Source organism: Zootoca vivipara, chromosome 5 (genome assembly GCF_963506605.1).
Source record: "Zootoca vivipara chromosome 5, rZooViv1.1, whole genome shotgun sequence".
Classification (NCBI taxonomy): Eukaryota; Metazoa; Chordata; class Lepidosauria; order Squamata; family Lacertidae; genus Zootoca; species Zootoca vivipara.
In genome coordinates, this window is record NC_083280.1 from 5,744,663 (window position 1) to 5,765,580 (window position 20,918).

The 20,918-nt window shown below is 49.4% G+C and overlaps 1 protein-coding gene across 1 annotated transcript; it reads left to right on the top strand.

Moving 5' to 3' along the window:
* Positions 1–213: 213 nt before the first annotated feature.
* Positions 214–20,792, top strand: LOC118093567 (alkaline phosphatase). Its single transcript, XM_035132948.2, has 11 exons — positions 214–1,153; positions 5,340–5,456; positions 10,140–10,255; positions 11,813–11,987; positions 12,976–13,148; positions 13,347–13,472; positions 13,966–14,035; positions 15,591–15,725; positions 17,101–17,292; positions 18,473–18,589; positions 20,237–20,792. Exons 1-11 carry the CDS (start codon positions 1,081–1,083, stop codon positions 20,536–20,538), a joined length of 1,596 nt encoding a protein of 531 aa, XP_034988839.1. The 5' UTR covers positions 214–1,080; the 3' UTR covers positions 20,539–20,792.
* The last annotated feature ends 126 nt before the right edge of the window (positions 20,793–20,918 follow it).

Genomic DNA, 20,918 nt, shown 5'->3' on the forward strand with positions numbered 1-20,918 from the left:
TCTGATGGGAGCACGTTCCACAGGGCAGGCGCCACCACCGAGAAGGCCCTCTGCCTGGTTCCCTGCAACTTGGCTTCTTGCAATGAGGAAACCGCCAGAAGGCCCTCGGAGCTGGACCTCAGTGTCCGGGCAGAACGATGGGGGTGGAGACGCTCCTTTAGGTATACTGGACTCACATATTAGTGAGTCTTAACAACTCCTTCATAGCATCTATCAGCAGCAGCAGCTTAACTGTTCAACGGTCCAAACAAACTGACACAGAGATGACAGCTGGTCCTTCTTGAAATGATGGAGTTGACTGACACATCCCACAGGATTCACCTTGACTTGTAAACTCCAATGTATTTGTATGTATTTTTCAAATTCCGTTGTTTGACATGCCCGGACACCGTTTCGCATTGCCCTTCTGGTTTTAAGCGAATAAATGCAACATTGGGCAGGAAGGGAAGGTGCATCCTGGGCAATTTTCAGCCGTCAGCAGCCCAGAACCAGATCTGCCCAGTTCTATGGAAGGAAGCAGGACTCGGTTTTTCCATGCGTGTTGACTTCCCAAAGTGTCCTTGCCACTCGGTTCAGCGGAAGCAGCTAAGGAGGCAGACATGAGCTTTGCAGTGACCTCTGGGGCACCCTTTGTGTCTTAGAGGACCCTAACCGCCTGTCTCTCCACTGGCTGGGCCCACAGAAGGAAGACTCCCTCTCTCTCTTCGTAGAAACCTGCAAGTGACTGCGTGGGACCCTCAACAGGGCTGTAGCCTTTGATTTCCTTCCGGAGCTGGTTTTCAGAAGAGGTGCCTGGGAGGAGCCTTGAAGCCTACAGATAGGCTGGCCGATTCAGCAGGAAAAAAGCTCTCCCCACTGTAGACTTGAAAGGCTGTGATGAAACTGTGTTGTGGGCAGTTACCGGTACTTCTCTCAGGACAGAGGATGGGACGTCATCTTCATTTCCTTTCCCACCCCTCCCAGCCTTTTGGCCCCGCGCCCCCCTGGGTCCAAAGGTGAGAGGAGGAGCATAAAAACCCCAGAGCCTCAGAAGCTCCAGCTTTCATCAGGGACTCTTTCCATCCTTGGCTTGGCTGCAGGATGAAGCCCCTGGCTGCCCTGAGGATCCAGTCTCTCTTTTGCTTCTGTGTCTGCCTCTCCGTCGCATCCTTAGGTGAGAAGCAAAGTTATCTGTTGTTGTTTCACAGCTTGGGAGAAGGTCTTCTGGACCCAAATTGGCCACCAGCCCAAGTTTCTGGAAAAGAGTGTTGTTGTTATTGTGTGTGTGTGCGTGTGTGTGTGTGTGTGAGAGAGAGAGAGAGAGAGAGAGTATAGGAAGCTGCCTTATACAATTTCAGACCTGTGGGCCCCTCTAGATCAATGTTGTCTGCACTGACTGGCAGCAGCTTGCCAGGATTTCAGCCAGGGAGTCTTTCCCGACCCTACCTGGAGACGCCAGGGATTGAACCTGTGACCTTCTACATGCAAGGCAGACACTCTGCCACTGAGCTATGGCCTTCCTCTGCTTCACTTGGAAATAAACTTCATCTAAATCAGTGGGTGCTTGATCTGATGAGAGCAGAGAGTCTTCTGTAGACATTCAAAGCCCAACCATGGAAAGGGCTGTTCTGTAATATAAGCATTCAAGCTGGCTTTGTTTTCTGCACAGCTGTGATGATCTGGCTAGGGCAGAGGCGAGTGTGCCATGTTCTGGGGATCTGCCTGCCTGCTTTTAGGGATCCTGACTTCTGACTCCCCGAGCAAAGGAACCAGCTTCTGCTTTCAATCACAGCCCAAGGAAATTACGCCTCTGGGCTTTGGGCTGCTGACTTCTCTTAAAAAATAAAGCAAGCTTAAGGGGGCCCTAGCTTCTGCTGGTTTTATACATTTTGTCCTGTTGCATTTGAATGTCTGAGAACTTGATGTTGTTTTTAATAGTGCTTCTTGTTGATTTGCTGTTTGTACGCTTGGAAGGATTTGAGTCCCTGCTCCCCATGTAGCTGTTAGGGCAGGTCAGCCACTGCAAGAGCAGGATACCCTATGGGATGGGCCTTTGGCCTGATCCAGCTGCAAGGCTCATCTAGCATTCTTAAGGAAAGGTAGTGATGCTGCTTACGAGAAGAACAGGAGCACAGGTCCAAAATCAGAGGCACGACTTCATCTACACAGTTTCTTAGTTTGCAGAAAGTCTGTGTCCCGCTTTGCTCTGTTGCCAACCTTTGCTAAGCAGGGAGGGTGAGGGCAGGTATTTTGAGCATTCTTCAAAACGGAGGAAAGTTGTGTTAGCCCAAATCATAAAGCAAGAATGTAAAACCCAGCCCATACAGTATAATAATCATCAAAAAATAGGCTGAGATCAGTAGGCGAACTCACAAGGTTCTCCCCACTCCAGGTTTTACTTTTGCAGAAATTGTGCTTTTTCTTTCTCAGAGAAGTTGCATCAATGCACAGAGTGTATCCTGGAAACAAATTGCCCACTTCCTTCCAGTTGGTATCTTATGGTCCGGTCTGGTCTTGTTTAAAGAGGATGTTGGGCAAGATTTGCAAGGCATTGCTGCTTCAGTCACTCTGCTGGGATGGTTCCTGTGTTATCCTCTGCAAATATCCACAAGAGGGTTGTGGAACAAACTGGGCCAAACAAGACTGTGCAGCAAATCAGTCAGTTGCTTCCATCACAATGCAAAGTTGCAAAGAATGGCGGTACAGTTGACCCTCAAGAAAGGAAGTGTGTGGGCAGGGAACCAGCAGTCTGAGAGGACAACCTTGGTCGAGCCTCCTGCACTTTGACCGAGGCTCAGTTTGGGGGAAGCAAAATGTTGCGGATGTGGGATGAGTGGAGAAAGTGGGCAGAGAGAAGACCCATACAACACCAAGTATGGAATTTGCTACTGTGAGATACGGTGATCCCCCCCAACTTGGGTGGCTTTAAAAGAGGACTAGACAAATCCATGGAGGAGGAGGAGGAGATGCTCAATGGTTATATCAGGAGTCAGCAACCTTTTTCAGCCATGGGCCGGGCCACCGTCCCTCAGACCATGTGGTGGGCCGGACTTTTGGGGGGGGGGAATGAACGAATTCCTATGTCCCACAAATAACCCAGAGATGCATTTTAAATAAAAGCACACATTCTACCCATGTAAAAACACGCTGATTCCTGGACCGTCCGTGGGCCGGTTTGAGAAGGTGATTGGGCCACATCCGGCCCACGGGCCCTAAGTTGCCTGCCCCTGGGTTATATGGTTGCCGTGCAGCACTCTCTCCAGCATCAGCATGCCACTTGCTGGGAACGACAGGTGGGCAGAGTGGCTGCTGCGCCCAGTCCCTGCTTGCTGGTTTCTCTCAGGCATCTGGTTGGCCACCGTGAGAAGAGGATGCCGGACTAGGTGGGCCATTGACTTGGTCCAGCAACCAGAGTTTCCTTATGTCCTTATGCACACTGATCTGCTTCAGGTTCTGGGGACGTTGGCACAAACAAGGCCTGCCCAAAGTTGGTAGGTGGGAGGTCAGAGGCAAAGGACGGGAGTTTGGGGGGCACCTGGCTGCATAGAAAAGGGATTGCGGGCATGCAGAGCTTCCCTTGATCATTCATGGTTTGGCTGAGTGTTCCATGCCAGCTGCACCAGGAAGGTGGGCAGAGAAGCAGGACTTCTGAGGGATCATAGTGTGGGATCTGAAATCTGGTGTGGGGGGGGGGGGAGAAAGGGAAGGAATATGATTCTCTCTCCCCTCCCCCGAACTTTCTTTATGGATGATGAAGTTTTAATAATTGTCGTTTTAATTATTGGGTATTCAACATGGTTTTATTGCATTTTAGGCTGTTATCTGTCCTTCGGTGAGGGAGAATGGGACATAAATTGTCATTAAAAATAAATAAGTTCTGCCCACACTCCTCTCCCCTGGATGAATGAGTCTGTGCATATCAGGCACTTTTTATAAGCAACAAATGAGGATGCTCTGCCTATTTGATTCCTTTGCCTATCGCACAGCTCTACCTAAGCAAAGAGGCTCAGTCAGTTAAAAGGCGAACCCCTGATCAATGGGTGATTAATGAGCACCCAAGGGTTGTGAATGGGCAGGGTCTGTTTTGCTAGGAACCAGGCGACTGATGCCTGTGACCTTTGCTCTTTGTGAGGTCAGGTCCCAACTGGATCTGTTGATCCCATGCAGCCTTGCTGATAAGAATTCCCTGGGATGGGCAATTCACAAGCCCCCTCCCTCCAAACACAGGAAGCAAAGGCTAATGGGGCAATTTTAGAATCTCATTTCCTAAAGCTTCACAAGAACATCAGAAGAGCTCTGCCCATTCACAATCATTGCATGTTCATTAAGTTTGGAGACTAAAGCAACCTAACTGCCTCTGGCCCCTTTTACCTAAGGACATAAGAACTTTCCAACTGTGTTTTCTTTGTGACAGTCAGCTTCCATCCAGATTCCCCTAGGAGCCTGGCAAGCAGGCCACAAAGGTGATGGTAGCCTTCTGTCCGTCTGAGTTCCTGGCATCTGGTAGACTGCCATCATCTGTGGAAGGTCGCCATCATACTCTAGCCACCGCTAGCTCACTGCTGTCCCAGTTAGTGGCTGCCAAGACTGAGTGAGGAATGTCAATTGGGGTGCTCTGGTCTTTGAAGGGGCTATTTCCTTTGGGGAAATTGCCTCCGAGGGCTTATCATGTCCTTGGCAAATGAGCTGCTCCTTCCCAAATGTATACACAGCTCCGAGCTTCAAAGGGGGAGAGCAGCAGCAGACATTTGCAATCTTTTGTAATGGGACGCCGAAATTTGGTGCCCTCAAAGGAATCTTCTCAATTATGGATCTTCTCAGTTTTGTGCCTCCTGGGCTTCGCACCCTGGTGGTGGAACTGCCCCCACCCCCCTAAATCTGGTGCTGGGGGAGAGGCATATCCTTGGCGTCCCGGTGCCAAGGAGATAAGATTCAAGGATGGTTGAGTTGAAGTGTGGGATTTGGGAAGCAAAAACATGTGGGCAGGAGCTGGAGAGGAATAGAGACATTTCTGAAAGAGACTTCCCTAAGAGACCCCTTGTGCTACTTCAAGTCCACTTGATTGGTGCCCTGCCCCACTTTCAGCTTCAAAATTTAAGAAATCAGATTCCACAGTTGAATGCCTTAGGCCAGTCCTGAGGAACCTGTACCCAGATGTGAGGGGATCTAACTCAGCCAGAATGGCCAATGGTGGGGTGGCTGCTAGAGTCCAAGAATATCTGGAGACCCACAATGTGCTTCATCCCTGTGTTAGGCAGAAGCTGAGTTTTCACTCAGACCGGCTACCACATACGGAGGGAGCCAATCCAAAACACAAAGGCATAGAGAGCAGTAACTTTCTCCTCCCCTGGTTCTTCTAGAAGAGGAAAAGGACCCAGAATATTGGAACATAAAAGCCAAGCAGACCCTGGAATCAGCACTCAAGTTGACACCCATGAACCACCGAGCAAAGAACGTCATTCTCTTCCTAGGAGACGGTGAGTTTGCACATGGGTGTACAAGCTTGCGCACCCCAGAGTGGGTCTGGGGGCAGATTTATAGGTGCACACAACTATGGGGCGTGGGTGGGTCTCCAAATCTGTGAAGCAAAAGCTTAGAGTTTTGGACTAAGACCCAGAAGAGCAGAGTTCCAATCCCCACTCGGCCATGGAGTTCCCTGAGTGACCTTTCCTGAGTCACTGCCTCTCACCTGAGCCTACCTCACAAGGTTGCTGTGAGGATAAAAGAGGGAGAAGTGTGAATGCCACATTGAGCTCCTCAGAGGAAAGGTGGGAGAGAAATGTAATAATAAGGCCAAATGCAAACATTTGAATTTTGGATCTTTTCCCAGTCCATATCTACACATTGCCACCAGAACCAGCCATGCTAATTTGGGTAGCAGAGGACCACTCTAACCATCCTGACCCAATTAAAGCAGACCTAAATAGGAAACGTGCACATACTTTTTTGTCCATTGAGGCTGGTGGAGGGTACCAGGCTGCCATCCTAGGCCAGTCCCATTGCCATCTCTGGGACTTCCTTTTGAATAGAAAGCAATAGAAAGTCCCAGCTCCTGCCAACCTAGCAGTTCGAAAGCATGTCAAAGTGCAAGTAGATAAATAGGTACCGCTCCGACGGGAAAATAAATGGTGTTTCCGTGCACTGCTCTGGTTCGCCAGAAGCGGCTTTGTCATGCTGGCCACATGACCCGGAAGCTGTATGCCGGCTCCCTCGGCCAATAACGCGAGATGAGCTCCACAACCCCAGAGTTATCTGCGACTGGACCTAACGGTCAGGGGTCCCTTTACCTTTTATTCCATTAATAATAATTTTACTATTTGTACCCTGCCCATATGACTGCGTTGCTCCAGCCACTCTGGGCAGCTTCCAACATATATAAAAACATAATGGAACATTAAACTTTTTTTTAAAAAAAAACTTCCCTAAACAGATGGTTTGGGGGTCAGATATTCTTCAACATTTCTCCGATGACAATAGGGCTGCCCTAGGAAAAGCGGGACACTCTAGGATCAAATCAGAAACCAGGACAGCTTCTGTAAATCTGGGACTGTCCCTGGAAAATAGGGACACTTGGATGGTATGCTGCCACCCCAGTTTCTCTCTCTCTCTCTCTCTCTCTCTCTCTCTCTCTCTCTCTCTCTCTCTCTCTCTCTCTCTCTCTCTCTCTCTCACACACACACACACACACACACACAATTCTACTATATATTCTTCAAAGTTGTTTGTCCATTTGCTGTGCACCTGGACACTTCTTTAGCTATTGTAGCCAAACTTTGTGCAATGCTCCCCGAGTTCAAGGAGCAAGTTTCCATCTCTGTTTGGACACAATTGAACCCCAGTTTGAGTCAAGAAGCAGCACCAAACCTTTTGCTCAACAATAGAGCATTTGCCTTTGCAGGCAGAAGATCCCTGGGTGCCATCTCCAGGTGGAGTTCGGCCCAAAACCTTGGAGAGCTGCTGCCAGCCAGTGTAGACAATACTGAGCTAGATGGAGCAAGGGTCTGACTTTGTATAAGGCAGCCTCTTGTGTCCCTGTGATTCAAGACCCTGGCCCAGTGCTTGAGTTCCAAAGGGAGCATTTCCCCGCTCTCTGCTCCCTCTGGCTCAGCACCGCCAGCGAAGGTCCACCAGGCAGGGGTCCAGCCCTCTCTTCCTCCTCCTCCTCTCTAAGGTGAGGCCCAGACTCCCTCCTGCCACTCTCCAGCTCCCCTTCACCAAGCTGATTTACACCCTTTGGCCGTTGCCTCTGGCGCCGTCAGAGAGCCGTCGCCGCATAACTCAACCCAGAGTTTGCGCAAAGTGGATTTTGGCAGGCGGAGGAGCAGCCGCAAACCTCGCCAAGACCCACTCATCATCATCATCCCTCGCAGGTGGGAGGCTCTCTGGGTCACTGCAGGCCATTGACTGCCAGGTCGTTCCGCCCTCTGGCAGCTTATCTTAGGGACTGGTGGCGGGATGGGGGAGACTCCTGGATCCGAGAAGGGAGGCGAGGAGAGCCAAGTGCTACGGAGACCCAAAGCTCCCAGTGGCCCATGCGCTTCCATGCAGAAGCGAAAGGCTGTGCAGAGTTTTCTGCACATTTCTTGTAGGGAAGCATATAACCTCCAACTTTTTCTGCATGCCTCCAGGTTATCTGAGGCCATCACAGGAGCATCCCTAGAGGCTGGCCCCTCCAGAACCTCTTTTCCTGGGACAGCCCTGGTTTTACGGAAGCCATCCTGGTTTCTGTTTTGATTCCGGAATGTCCCGCTTTCCCTTAGGATGTCCCTTTTCTCATGGGAGTAATGTTGGAGTTATGCAACTCCTGAGCCAAGGAGATAAGTAACTATGCAACCTTTAGAAGACATATGAAGGCAGACCTGTTTAGGGAAACTTTTTAATGTGTGATGTTTTATAAGGTTTTTATATATGTTAGAAGTCGCCCAGAGTGGCTGGGGCAACACAGTCAGTTGGGGGGGGGCATAAATATTATTATTATTATTATTATTATTATTATTATTATTATTATTATACAGGACATCCCTATTTTCATTAGAGAGATGTTGAAGGGTATTCCCCTCTACCCACGTGGGGGTTGGTGGGTGGAGACATTAATTGAGCTGATTAAAAAATAAATGAAATAAAATACAGATTTCAATGTCCAGCGGTTTGACAAAACTCTCAGCAACAAAAAGACACGTAGTGGATTTTCTTCAATTAACTGCACCAGCCGCGGTGTTTTAAGACAGTTTTTACTTGCTGGAAAACCACAAAATTGGAATCCACGGCCCTATAAGTTACACAGGCTTATTATAGAGGTGTTTCCTTGCCTTAGCTCTGCATGTAAAGTAGAAATTAATCCCCGCAGTAAGGAAAAGGTAGCTAAGCAGCAGTGTTATCAGAAGAGCAAAAGTAATATCACAAACACGGGCTTTGAGGAGGAGCGAGGCCCTAGAGTCATCTGACAGTGTCAGCAAATTCCTTCACAAGTCTTGCCAGACATCTTGACTCTTACGACATCCTTGCAGCCAGGATTCTCTTCACACTTACGTTTACTGCCCTGTGAGTTACCTTTCAATGTATACACATCTATAAGTTTATATGTCACAGCTGCCGATGGTGACCCTTAGTATTTCACAAAGTGCTTCAAGGATTTCACATGTATTCTTGTAACCCTTAACACCAACCCTGTAATATGGGCCAGGATTATCCCATTGACCCCCACATTTCTGCGATTGAGGGTGTCTTGCCTAAACTCATAGCACAGGTGAGATCTGGAAAAGGAAATTGCTGATCCTTAGTTCAGCCTGTTAGTGGCGATGCTTTTATTTTAAAATAAATAAGAAACTGAGTGTGGCTCTTAATCCATTTACCCTTGACTTTAGCACAGTGCTTGGTTCTGCTAAAACCAATTCATTTTAATGCTTGGCACTCACTGCTACAAACCACATCAAATTCACAAAAAATCATAGAACTTTAGAGTTGGAAGGGACCCCAAGGGTCATCCAGTCCAACCCCCTGCTATGCAGGAGCCTCAACTTAGATTGGACATGACAGGTGACCATCCAACCTCCAAGGAAGGAGAGTCCACCACCTTCTGAAGGAGATAGTAAATAATGGACCAGCTAAGCAAGACCATGGTCTTGCTTAATGCAATAGTGTCTATTTATACCATCAGGGCTGCAAGCTTTAATTAGTAGATTAATCAACTTAAGTTGCAGTTGATTAACTGGCAGAGGCTAGTGTCATTAATGAGGGTAAAAGTTAATGATGTGCTTCTTTCTCTTTAGAGTTATTTAACACTTGCGTGTGCTTCTGTAACAAGGGGAAATATGAAATATGTCCCTTTCTTTCCAGCAAGGGCAATAATAATAATAATAATAATAATAATAATAATAATAATTTATTTATTATTTATACCCTGCCCATCTGGCCAGGTTCCCCCAGCCACTCTGGGTGGCTTCCAACAAAACATTAAAATACAGAAATCAAACATTAAAAGCTCCCCTAAACAGGGCTGCCTTGAGATGCCTTCTAAAGGTCTGGTAATTGTTGTTCTCTTTGACCTCTGGTGGGAGGGCATTCCACAGGGTGGGTGCCACTACCGAGAAGGCCCTCTGCCTGGTTCCCTGTAACTTGGCTTCTCGTAGTGAGGGAACCGCCAGAAGGCCCTTGGTGCTGGACCTCAGTGTCCGGGCAGAACGATGGGGGTGGAGACGCTCCTTCAGGTATACCGGACCGAGGCCGTTTAGGGCTTTAAAGGTCAACACCAACACTTTGAATTGTGCTCGGAAACGTACTGGGAGCCAATGTAGGTCTTTCAGGACCGGTGTTATGTGGTCTCGGCGGCCACTCCCAGTCACCAGTCTAGCTGCCGCATTCTGGGTTAGTTGTAGTTTCCGGGTCACCTTCAAAGGTAGCCCCACGTAGAGTGCATAGCAGTAGTCCAAGCGAGAGATAACTAGAGCATGCACCACTCTGGCGAGACCGTCCGCGGGCGGACTGGCAAAGGCCACATTCGCTCCATACATTTAAAGCACTGTAGTACCATTTTTGCACCCTTAGCAAACTATAGCTCCCAGGATCCTTTGGGAGAAGCCACGAGCAGGCGATGAACCTGCTCCTCCCATTTGTTTAGCCCCTTGACAATTCTTCTAATGACCCTCCTTCTGCCCTTTCAGGCATGGGGGTGCCCACCATCACAGCCGCCCGAATCTACAAGGGCCAGCTGGCAGGAGGCTCCGGGGAAGAGAGCGTGCTGGCGATGGAGAGATTCCCCTACGTCGCCTTGTCCAAGGTGGGAGCCTGTGCCAAGGAAGAGAGTGCCTCTGCACGCTGCTGTGTTCGCCCTCAGCCAGTTCAGGGATAGGGCCCAGCTTGCCTATTTTCCAAGCCCTCTCTCCCATCAAGCCTTTACCTGGGATTTTTCTCCCAGGTAAGTGTGCCTAGGAATTGCAGCCTTAGCTCACAGAATCATAGGGCTGCCAAGTTGGAAGGAACCCCATGGGTCATCTAGTCCAGCCCTCTGCAATGCAGGAATGACAGCTAAAGCATCCCTGACAGGTGGCCATCTAACCTCTGCTTAAAAGCCTCCAAGGAAGGAGAGTCCAGCCCCTTCCAAGGTCACACCTGGAGTGAGACCATACCCTGACCACACCTGGAGTCCTGTGTCCAGTTCTGGGCTCCTCAATTTAAAGAGGATGTTGACAAGCAGAGGAGGGCGACCAAGATGATCAAGGGTCTGGAAATCAGGCCTTATGAGGAATGGTTGAAGGAGCTGGGCATGTTGAGCCTGGAGAAGCGGAGACTGGGAGGAGATATGATAGTCATCTTCAAATATTTAAGGAGCTGTCATATGAAAGAGGGAACAAGCTTGTTTTCGCCTGCTCCAAAGGGTAGGACTCGAATCCATGGCTTCAAGTTATAAGAGAGGAGATTCCCCCTAAACATCAGGAAGAACCTTCTGAGAGACTCCCACAAGAGCTGGTGGGTTTTCCTTCCTTGGCATTTTTAAAGCAGAGGCTGGATGGCCATCTGTCATGTCCAATCTAGTTGAGATTCCTGCATTGCAGGGGGTTGGACTAGATGACCCTCGTGGTCCATTCCAACTCTATGATTCTATGATCCAATGAACAGTCATGGAGTATCCTACCTATGGTACCTACAAGACCACCTCTCCTGGTATGCCCCGCGGAGGACCTTAAGGTCCACAAACAACAATATTCTGGAGATCCCGAGCCATAAGATGGTTAGATTGGCCTCTACTAGAGCCAGGGCCTTTTCAGTACTGGCCCCAACTTGGTGGAACGCTCTTTCCCAGGAGACCAGGATCCTGCGGGATTCGTCATCTTTCCGCAGGGCCTGCAAGACAGAGCTGTTCCGCCTGGCCTTTGGGTTAGACTCAGCCTGACCCCTGTGTTTTCCTCCCTCATGGCTTGGATTCATGGACTACTTGAAATGAGGCTGCACTTTAAATTTTAATACTGTATTTTAATCTGTATTTTAATTAATTGTTTTTAAGTTTTATTGTAATTCTGTTGGTGTGAGCCGCCCTGAGCCCGGTTTTTGACTGGGGAGGGCAGGGTATAAATATTATTATTATTATTATTATTATTATTATTATTATTATTATTATTATTATTATCCTGGGAATTGTAGTTTGTTAAGGGTGCTGGCCTAATTGAGCTGCAATTCCCAGAATCCTTAACAAAGAAATATCCTCCTGGACAGCGGCTAAACATCCCTTTCCTGTAACATTTCTCAGGATGTGCTCCTGGCCCCTTGCTACACAGCCGCCTGCCAATCTTGTGCCAGGCCTCCCTGAATCGCGGCATCTCTCCCTTTCTATCGGCAGACGTACAATGTGGACCGGCAGGTGCCTGACAGTGCCGGAACCGCCACTGCCTACCTGTGCGGGGTGAAGGCCAATGCTAAGACCCTGGGCCTGAGTGCTCGTGCCACCTTGGGCCAATGCAACACCACCTTTGGCAACGAAGTCCACTCTGTGCTGCATCGGGCAACATTGTCAGGTAGGAGCTGAGAGAAAGAGGGAGAGATTGTGGGTCGGATGGGAGGGCATTGACAAAGATCCTCCTTTCTCCAGGGCTGGAAGCTCCTTCTCCATATAGTTGTTGTTGTTGTTGTTGTTGTTGTTGTTGTTGTTGTTGTTGTTGTTGTTGTTGTTGTTGTTTTTATTATTATTATTATTATTATTATTATTATTATTCCCTGCCCATCTAGGGTAAAATAAAAGCCACCCTGGGCGGCTCCCAGCAGAATATTCAAAACACCCTAAAACATGTGGGAGAGAGATTTGATTTGATTTCCCAAATACAGGAACAGAAAAGCAACTGCCCCCTAAAATCTGCATTTCTCTGAATTTTGCAATGTAGCTCTTCATGCAAAAAAAGCATGTATATTATTGGAAGGCAGGCAAAAACTCCTCCCCGAAGGAGTGTTGGTCCAACCCGCTGCTTATTTAGCGTTCCCATTTCCACGCCTTTCCCAATGACCCTTCTATGAAGGAGACAGATAACAAGAGTCTGTCTTAAAGTCATGTTGGGTCCCACGGCAGGACTACTCCCTGCCGCTTTAAACCCTTCAAAGGTTATCTCTCCTCGGTGTCTTACCTAATGCAGGCTGGCATGCCAATGGATACATCGTTCTTTCCAAAATGGCAGTTTGGAAGTGTAAAATTGTAGAGTCGGAAGGGGTCCCAAGAGTCATCTAGTCCAACCCCCTGCAATGCAGGAATTTCAGCTAAAGCATCCATGACAGATGGCCATCCGACCTCTGCTGAACAGCCTCCAAGGAAGGAGAGTCGACCACCTCCTGAGGGAGACGGCTCTGCTGTTGAGGTGGGGTGAAGCAACTGCCTCAGGTAGCCGAAGCACAAGAGACGGCGCCCCAACCGGCAGCAGTGGGGGTGGTGGGGAGGGTGGAGGGGGCGAGGCGAGCCCCATTCCTATCCCCCCCTCTTTCCAAGCCCGCTTCCCACATGCCCTCTCCTCCTCACAGGGAAGTCTGTGGGGATCGTGACCACCACCCGTGTGCAGCATGCCTCTCCAGCCGCCGCCTATGCCCATTCGGCCAGCCGCGAGTGGTACGGCGACGTCAACATGTCGAAGGAGGCCGCCAGCCAAGGCTGCAAGGACATCGCCTATCAGCTGGTGCACAACACAGACATCAATGTGAGTGGCTGCACAGACGTAGAGCTGCTCGAGGCAGGGAGTCCCATTCAGGGCCCTGGCCGGAGGAATGATAGAGCTGGAAGGGACCCTAAGGGTTCATGTAGTCCAACCCCCTGCAATGCGGGATAAAAATTCCAAGGATAAATAACTCTGGCGATGCTCTCTGGAACAGTGACGGTGCCTTATTCACATTGGCAGGTGATTCTCGGAGGAGGGCGGAAATTCATGATGCCCCGGAACATGAGTGACCCAGAGCATCCGAAACAGAACGGGACCAGGAAGGATGGCCTGAACCTCATTGAAATGTGGTTGAGCAACAGGATGGTAATGGGAATTGGGGAAGGGCTAGGAGACCAGCGGGATGGGGGGCAGGGGGCAGGGGGGACCCCTGGTTGTGGCTTAGAGAAAACATTCACTCCTCCTCTCCTCGAACACTTTCCATTTCCAGCCTGTAACCAAGAACTACTGCCTGCTTTCTTCTTCCTCCCTCCCAAACTCGCTTTCCTTTTGTGCTGTTCCTTTTATATTTTAAGCCTGAAGGCAGAATCTGTCTTGTTGGTGATCTTTGTAAGCCACTCTGGGAGCCTTTGTTGGGCTGAAGAATAGGGCAAACATGCTTTAAATGGTAATCATAACAACAATGGAAATATATCCACTTATTGTACCTGTTTAATGCAGCCTCTTCCGCCCTCTAGATGTTCTGGACTGGAGCTCATATTGTAGTTCAAGACATCAAGAGGGCACCTGGTGTAGGAAGGCTGGTGTAATGAATATGCTGTTGATTCCTGGTGTTTATGGACCCCGCATTTGTTTCTAGGGAGCTCAGTATGTCTGGAATAAAACAGGCCTGGCTTCCGTCAATGAAAACTCTACCAACCATCTTATGGGTAAGAGTACTATGGGGGTTTCCTGTTTCTCTCCTACTGGTCAGAGGAAGGGGACAAACTTTTCCTGATTCCTGACACCCTGCAAGGGAATGTGAACAGTGCAGTATCTGAAGAAGTGTGCATGCACACGAAACCCAAAGGGTGCTCATCAATGGCTCCTCCTCATCCTGGAGAGTAGTGACTAGTGGGGTGACCGAACCCAAAGGGTGCTCATCAAGGGGTGACCGAACCCAAAGGGTGCTCATCAATGGCTCCTCCTCATCCTGGAGAGTAGTGACTAGTGGGGTGCCACAGGGTTCTGTCTTGGGCCCAGTCTTGTTCAAAATCTTTATCAATGACTTGGATGATGGGCTTGAGGGCATCCTGAGCAAGTTTGCAGATGACACCAAACATTAGGAAGAACTTCCTGACAGTAAGAGCATTTGCTACGATTCAGCGGTAAACAGCAGATTTCCCCGGGGGGGAAGTGGTGGGACAAGTCGAATCTTGATTGAGCCCAAAGTTGAACTATGGAACTCCCTGCCACAGGATGCGGTGGTGGCCACCAACTCAGATGGTTTCAAAAGCGGATTAGACAGATTCATGCAGGGTAAGGCTCCTAGCCACAAGGGAAATGTCCAAGCCCACTGTTGGAGGCAGAATCTGCCTGAATGTCAGGAGCTGGGAATCGCAAGGGTGGAGAGAACTTCTGTTTGTGCTCTGGTCCTGCCTGCAGGCTTCCCAAAGGTGTCCTTTCATTAATTTCCCACTCAATCAACATTAAACTGAAATTTCCTTGAGGCAGGGAATCATCTCTTTCTCTCTCTGCACTTGTGACTCTGCCTAATAAATATCTCTCTGCAGCCGCCATCCCCATTAACGCCCACTCTCAAAAAAGAACAAAAAACCACAGAGCAATTTTTCCAACCTAATTCATGGGCAGTCGTAGCCAGGGGTGAGGAGAAGCCATGGACCATATCAAAGGGGCTGCCCTGTCCCTAATTAAAATAATAGCAATAGCATTATTATTATTATTATTATTATTATTATTATTATTATTATTATGCATTGATTTTAATTTTATTAAATTTGCATACTGCCCTCCATCAGAAAATCCCAGGAGCCCAGGAAAGGAGTGCCAGCTTAGTCCCACGACTGTGGGTGCCCAGGGCTGTGGCCCCGAAATTTGTGGGTGCTTGGCCCTTTTGTGGGGAATTTTGTGGGTGCTCAGGCAACCAGGGCCCCAGGGAGTTGGCACCTATGGCCCAGGGTGATATATATATATACTTTAAACGGTGAGCAACAATCGCCTTCTCCCAGCCCAATGATTTGAGGGTTTCCAGGAACATTGTCTTTCACCCATCAAAATGCCTGGGTGAGAGAGACAGGTGCTCTTTACCCAGGGAAGGAATTGCACAAACAGGGAGCCACCACTGAAAAGGCCCCGCTGGGAGCAAATGCCAACTGGGCCCACGCACCAATCTGAATAGCCAATGAGAATGAAAACGTAACGTTCCCTCGTCTCTGTCAGGCTCCTGCCATAGTGACGCTCACTTTCTCTGATCCAATCCGCTAGGCCTCTTTGAGCCGCACGACATGGCGTACGAGCTGGATCGCGACAACAACACGGACCCCTCCATTGTGGAGATGACGGAGAAGGCCATACGGATCCTGCGCAGGAACCCCAACGGCTTCTTCCTCTTTGTGGAAGATGAGTATCCTCGTTCTCCGTCTTGAAAGGGGCAGCAGACAACCCTGGGGATGAAATGGCGACCACTATGCTCTGGGAGGGAACCGGCACCGGCTCCTGTTGAAACTGAGGAGGGACTGGCAGGCCTCGTGTTGGCTAGGGCAGCGAACCTGCGTAACTCTGGGTTGCAGCTTGAGGCCATAGCTGCCAAGTTTTCCCTTTTCTCGCAAGGAAGCCTATTCAGCATAAGGGAATTTCCCTTAAAAAAAGGGAGAACTTGGCAGCTATGTTCGAGGCTGACGTGACTGGGTGGTCCTCCGAACAAACAAAATGGTTCCCTCCGCCTAGGAAACGAGCACTTTTCTGTAGCAGGTTATGCTATAGACAGGAGCTGCCAATCTGGGCATTTTTTTTTTCGAATTTTGAGAGAGTGCTAGGGCAGGCAGTCACAAAATGGCTGCCATGGAGGGCCTGTGGCATACAGTGGTACCTCGGTTTATGAACACAATTGGTTCCGGAAGTCTGTTCATAAACTGAAACGTTCATAAACTGAAGCAAACTTTCCCATTGAAAGTAATGGCAAGTGGATTAATCCATTCCAGACGGGTCCGTGGAGTACTCAACCTGAAGCGTACTTAACCCGAAGCATGGGTGTAATTGGTTCCGGAAATCTGTTCATAAACTGAAGCGTTCAGAAACTGAAGCGAACTTTCCCATTGAAAGTAATGGAAAGTGAATTAATCCGTTCCAGATGGGTCCACTGCGTTCGTAAACTGAAAATTCGTAAACCGAGGTGTTCATAAACCGAGGTTCCACTGTAGTATAAAGTGGCAGCTGTGAGGCTGGGCAGAACACAAGATGGCCGCCATACAGAACGTGTGTCAGGACACAAGATGGCTGCCATACAGAACATTTGGCAGAACACGAAACTAGAGAGACATCCACTCTGACCACCTTATACTTACTATGGGAAGTCAGATATTTCTTGCTGGTCCTGACGTATGGAGTTCGCACCCTGCTGCTCCTGCTGCCTAATAGCAACAGGGAACATTGTTTGGTACCAGGAAAAATATACCACACCGCTCTCATTCCACTTTGTAGGTTACCTGCACATTTTACCTCCTAGCTTTCATTTTGGGAGGGCTAGAGGCTCAATTTTAAAAAATGAACGCTCAGAGTCTGGGTCACCTGCTCTGTGTGGGGCAGCACTAGAAGCTTTGAAGGGTGCCAGGATGCCCATGAGCGCTGGCTTGGCGACACCTGTGCTAGAACCTTTCTCCCTGACACCCTACATTTCATGTTTGGGGGAATGTTCGGTCATGAGCTTGAAACAGTGTGGTTGGTGTCTTTTGCAGGGAGAAAAAGTTATTGATATGTTGTGCTTTTTCTCCTTTACGAGGCAGGATTGACCACGGGCATCACAAAGGCAGAGCCAAGCTAGCTCTGAGCGAGACTGTGATGATGGACCGGGCCGTGGAGAGAGCCGTGGAGCTGACCGACGCCTCAGAAACTCTCATGGTGGTCACAGCTGACCACTCGCACGTCTTCACCTTAGGGGGCAACACACCCCGGGGCAACAACATCTTTGGTGAGAATAAGTTTCTAGGTTCTTTGAAGAGGGAGACTTTTCTCCCTATCTCAGAGGCAATGGGCAATGCAGAGAAGCTTTCCCACCTCTTCTGGAAGTCTTACTCTCAAAATACTCTGACCCACCAGGACGAGAATTCATAGAATCTTAGAACTGTAGAGTTGGAAGGGACCCCGAGGTTCATCTAGTGTAACCCCCTGCAATGCAAGAATTCTCCTGGGTGTGAACTGCACTAGGAATCACATCACTTCTGAGAAACAGAACTGCCCTTCTTAAAACTTGAAAGCAAATTTCTAGCCCATATGATTTCCCAGGAGGGGGGGGAAATCCCAGAAGGACCCAGTTTCTGTTAAACCTTTTTAGCTAATGACTTTTGTAAGGGATTGGATTTTAGCACACAGATAAGAACATAAGGAAGGAGGCAAAAGGTCCCTCCAGCACAATTCCCAGGGTAGTTTGAGAATCATAGAAGTGGTGGGGGTCCCAATGGTCATCTAGTCCAACCCCCTACAATGCAGGAATCTCAACTAAAGTTTCAATGACAGGTGACCATCCAACCTCCAAGGAAGGAGAGTCTGCCACATCCCGGCTTTTAGCATTAAATAATTCTTCCTGGTGTTTAATCAGAGCAGGAGAAAACAATAAACCCCTCTTCTCAGGGAACTTGGGAAATTGTAGCTCTATGAGGGGGAGTAAGGGTATCCTAAAAACTCTCAGCACTCTTAACGAACTACAGGTGACAGAATTCCATGGGGGAAGCCACCATGGATGTTTAATATGGTTTCACTTCATTATTTATATATGATGTAAATTTGGCCTCTCCTGTCCTCAGATCTGAAAGCCTCTCCCTCTGAGGAAAGAGAATTGACTAAGATTAGCCAAACCAGGACATTTGCATTCTCTTTTTTAAAAAAATAGTGAGGGACAAACAGATAAATCAGATGCTCTCCAGGTATTTTGGATTACAACTCCCTTTAACCCCAGCATCATACAGATGTTGGTAATTGTAGTTCAAAACATCTGGAGGGGACCTGGTTTGGGGCGGGGGCTGAAGTAAATGCTCATTTATTCAGCCGGCCAGCCTGAGACCCTCCTCCCACTGATTCATCTCTGCTGTAAGTGTGTCTGACTCTGGCTCAGGTCAGAGCCAGCACTGAGCATCCTCTGTGTTTCTCCACAGGCCTGGCACCCAAGCAAGCGAAAGACAAGCTGGCATTCACCAGTATCCTCTATGGGAATGGACCTGGGTACAAGCTCAGGAATGGCAGCCGCCCAGATGTCAGCTCCGAGGCTATCGGTATGCAGAGCTTTTGGATGCGGAGCTCAGCGGACGCACCTCCGCTTATGGACTGGGGGGTGTTCAAAAAGAGGGGGAGGCCTGGGAAGAGGGGTGCCGATGAAAGCAGGGGTGTGCAAGGTGGTTGCAGGATAGGAAGGGCTGAAAAAGGTTCCTAGAAGTTAAGACGTGTGGGACGGGGAAGATGCAACTGGTTAGCATTGGGGTGGTCTGTGTGCGAGGGGGGATGCAACAAAAGAGGGGGGAGAAGTGAAAACGGGTGCAGAATAGGAGAAGCTGGGACTCTTTCTCGATTGGGAAGACAAGAAAAGGGTTTGGTAGCAAGCTGAAAATGCAGGTGAGAGCAGATTCCACCCGCCAGTATATACAGAGAAAACACGGATCCCACTTCTGACACCAGTGTTACAGCGGTTGCAAGCCACCCCCAATCTCTGTTGAGCAGCGACACGATTCCAGGGGATTCCAGGTGCCTACCCACGGTCATGTTTCCATTGGGAATTCAGACACATCAGAGACTGTAGTGTTTTAAGATATATGGTTTATTTTACACCTATATACACCTGGAGGGGGTGTGGAACATTATACCACAAGAGTGTCTCTCATTGCCCCTCTCATAGCTTCAGCAGGCTTGGGTCCAAAGCAGCAGTCAGTTATGGCTCCCAGTCTCTCAGTGCAGCCTCTTCCAGCCATGAAGTTCTCCTTTTTTTGTTCCCAAATCTAACTCCTTTAGATTTCAAAAAGGACACATTTTCCTGTGACAGAACCGGGGGGAAGGACAGTTCTTTGGCCCGTTATGCCTCAGTACCTGGCGAGCCGTTGTTCCTTAATGGCTCTGCACTTAGATAGCCCGGTCAGGCTGGTTTGCATAAGCCAGTCCAGGGTTTCCAGCTGTTTTTGGACTACAACTCCCACCATCCCTAGTTAGCAGGACCAGTGCTTTATCAGCATTTGCCAACACCATTTCTTGCATTGGCTGAGTGTGGGTTCAAACATGGATCATTCTGTCGCACCTTCCCTCACATCCTGGGCCTAGCAGCCCTTCCCTCTGAGGACTGACCCCAGCCTGAGTTTCTGCATGCAACCATCCCTGCCCCGCGGTGCTTTGCCCAGTTGCAGATTGTTCTCCTAGTTCCTTTCTCCTAGAGAAATGGCTATTAATGCTTTGAATTCCATTTGTGTTATTTTCCTTAGCGGGTTATGCAAAGAATGCTTTTGATGGGGGTAGGGGGCACTGGGGATGAGCTTATGCAACCCAGGGGCTGGTGGCCCACAGAAATTTGGGAGCCACTACAGTGGCATGGCGTAGGGGTGCTGGGGGGGGGGTGTTGCCCCAGGTGCATTTTCCAAGGGGGTGCAACCAGGCGCCCCCATTATAGCTCCCTCATCAAGGGAAGCCGCAGCTGGGGCATGGGCACGCCAGGTGCTCAGATGAACGAACTCCATCAGCCCTGATCCTGCGTGGTGCTGCGGCCAAGGGAGCTTGTTTCTCCTTTGGTGCACGGGGGTACTGCGGTGGGCTCCTTCACCCTCCATGCCCCACTCCCGACAAGCCCCATCTTACTGCCCCCCGGGTGCTATGGGCTCACGCAATGCCGCCGAGCCACTGTCCAAAAGTCTAGACTGACCTCCCGCCTCTCTCCCATCCAGAGGACAAGGACTACCGGCAGCAGGCAGCTGTGCCCCTGGACGTCGAGACCCACGGCGGAGAGGACGTTGCCATCATGGCGCAGGGACCCATGGCCCATCTCTTCCACGGCATCCAGGAGCAGAACTACATCGCCCATGTCCTGGCCTACGCAGGCTGCATCAAGCCATATGACAGGCACCCCGAGTGCCCTGAGCAGATCCGGACTGAAGGCTTTGGATCACGTGGCCTGGGTGTCTCGTGTCACCCCTCCTCGCTCCCCGTCTTTGCACTCTGGGCGTGCCTGTTCTTTCTGATGATGTGACACTGAAAGACACACACGCACACACACACGCACACTACTGGAAAGCTCGTCTTCAAAAGACCTCTCTGGGCATCACCTGGGAGGTTGCTAGAATATCCTTGGCTTCCTTGGACGTTCCCAAAAGGACACCAGTCTTGTTTGTTCATTTGTTTGTCTTCCTTGCATACAACTGTATATTAAAGGATGGTGATGCTCTCCTTAGCCTCAGCTTTCAAAGAATAAACCGTGATGTTGTTTCCTTTGTACCTGTATAAGGTTGCAAGCTTTCCCTTTCTGCAGTTCAGAGCTAAGGTGATGGAGCAGATGGAGCCTGAGACATTAGGGGTGGGGAGAGCCAGAGGTCAGAGTTTACTTATCAGTATGAATGGTGGATTCTGTTT

What these genes read in the sequence shown, in the direction of transcription:
- LOC118093567 (XM_035132948.2), top strand. Translation starts at nt 1,081, where the DNA reads ATGAAGCCCCTGGCTGCCCTGAGGATCCAGTCTCTCTTTTGCTTCTGT. An exon ending in CCTACGTCGCCTTGTCCAAG is followed by an intron (nt 10,256 to 11,812) that starts GTGGGAGCCTGT and finishes TTCTATCGGCAG; the next exon opens with ACGTACAATGTGGACCGGCA. An exon ending in TGTCAGCTCCGAGGCTATCG is followed by an intron (nt 18,590 to 20,236) that starts GTATGCAGAGCT and finishes TCTCCCATCCAG; the next exon opens with AGGACAAGGACTACCGGCAG.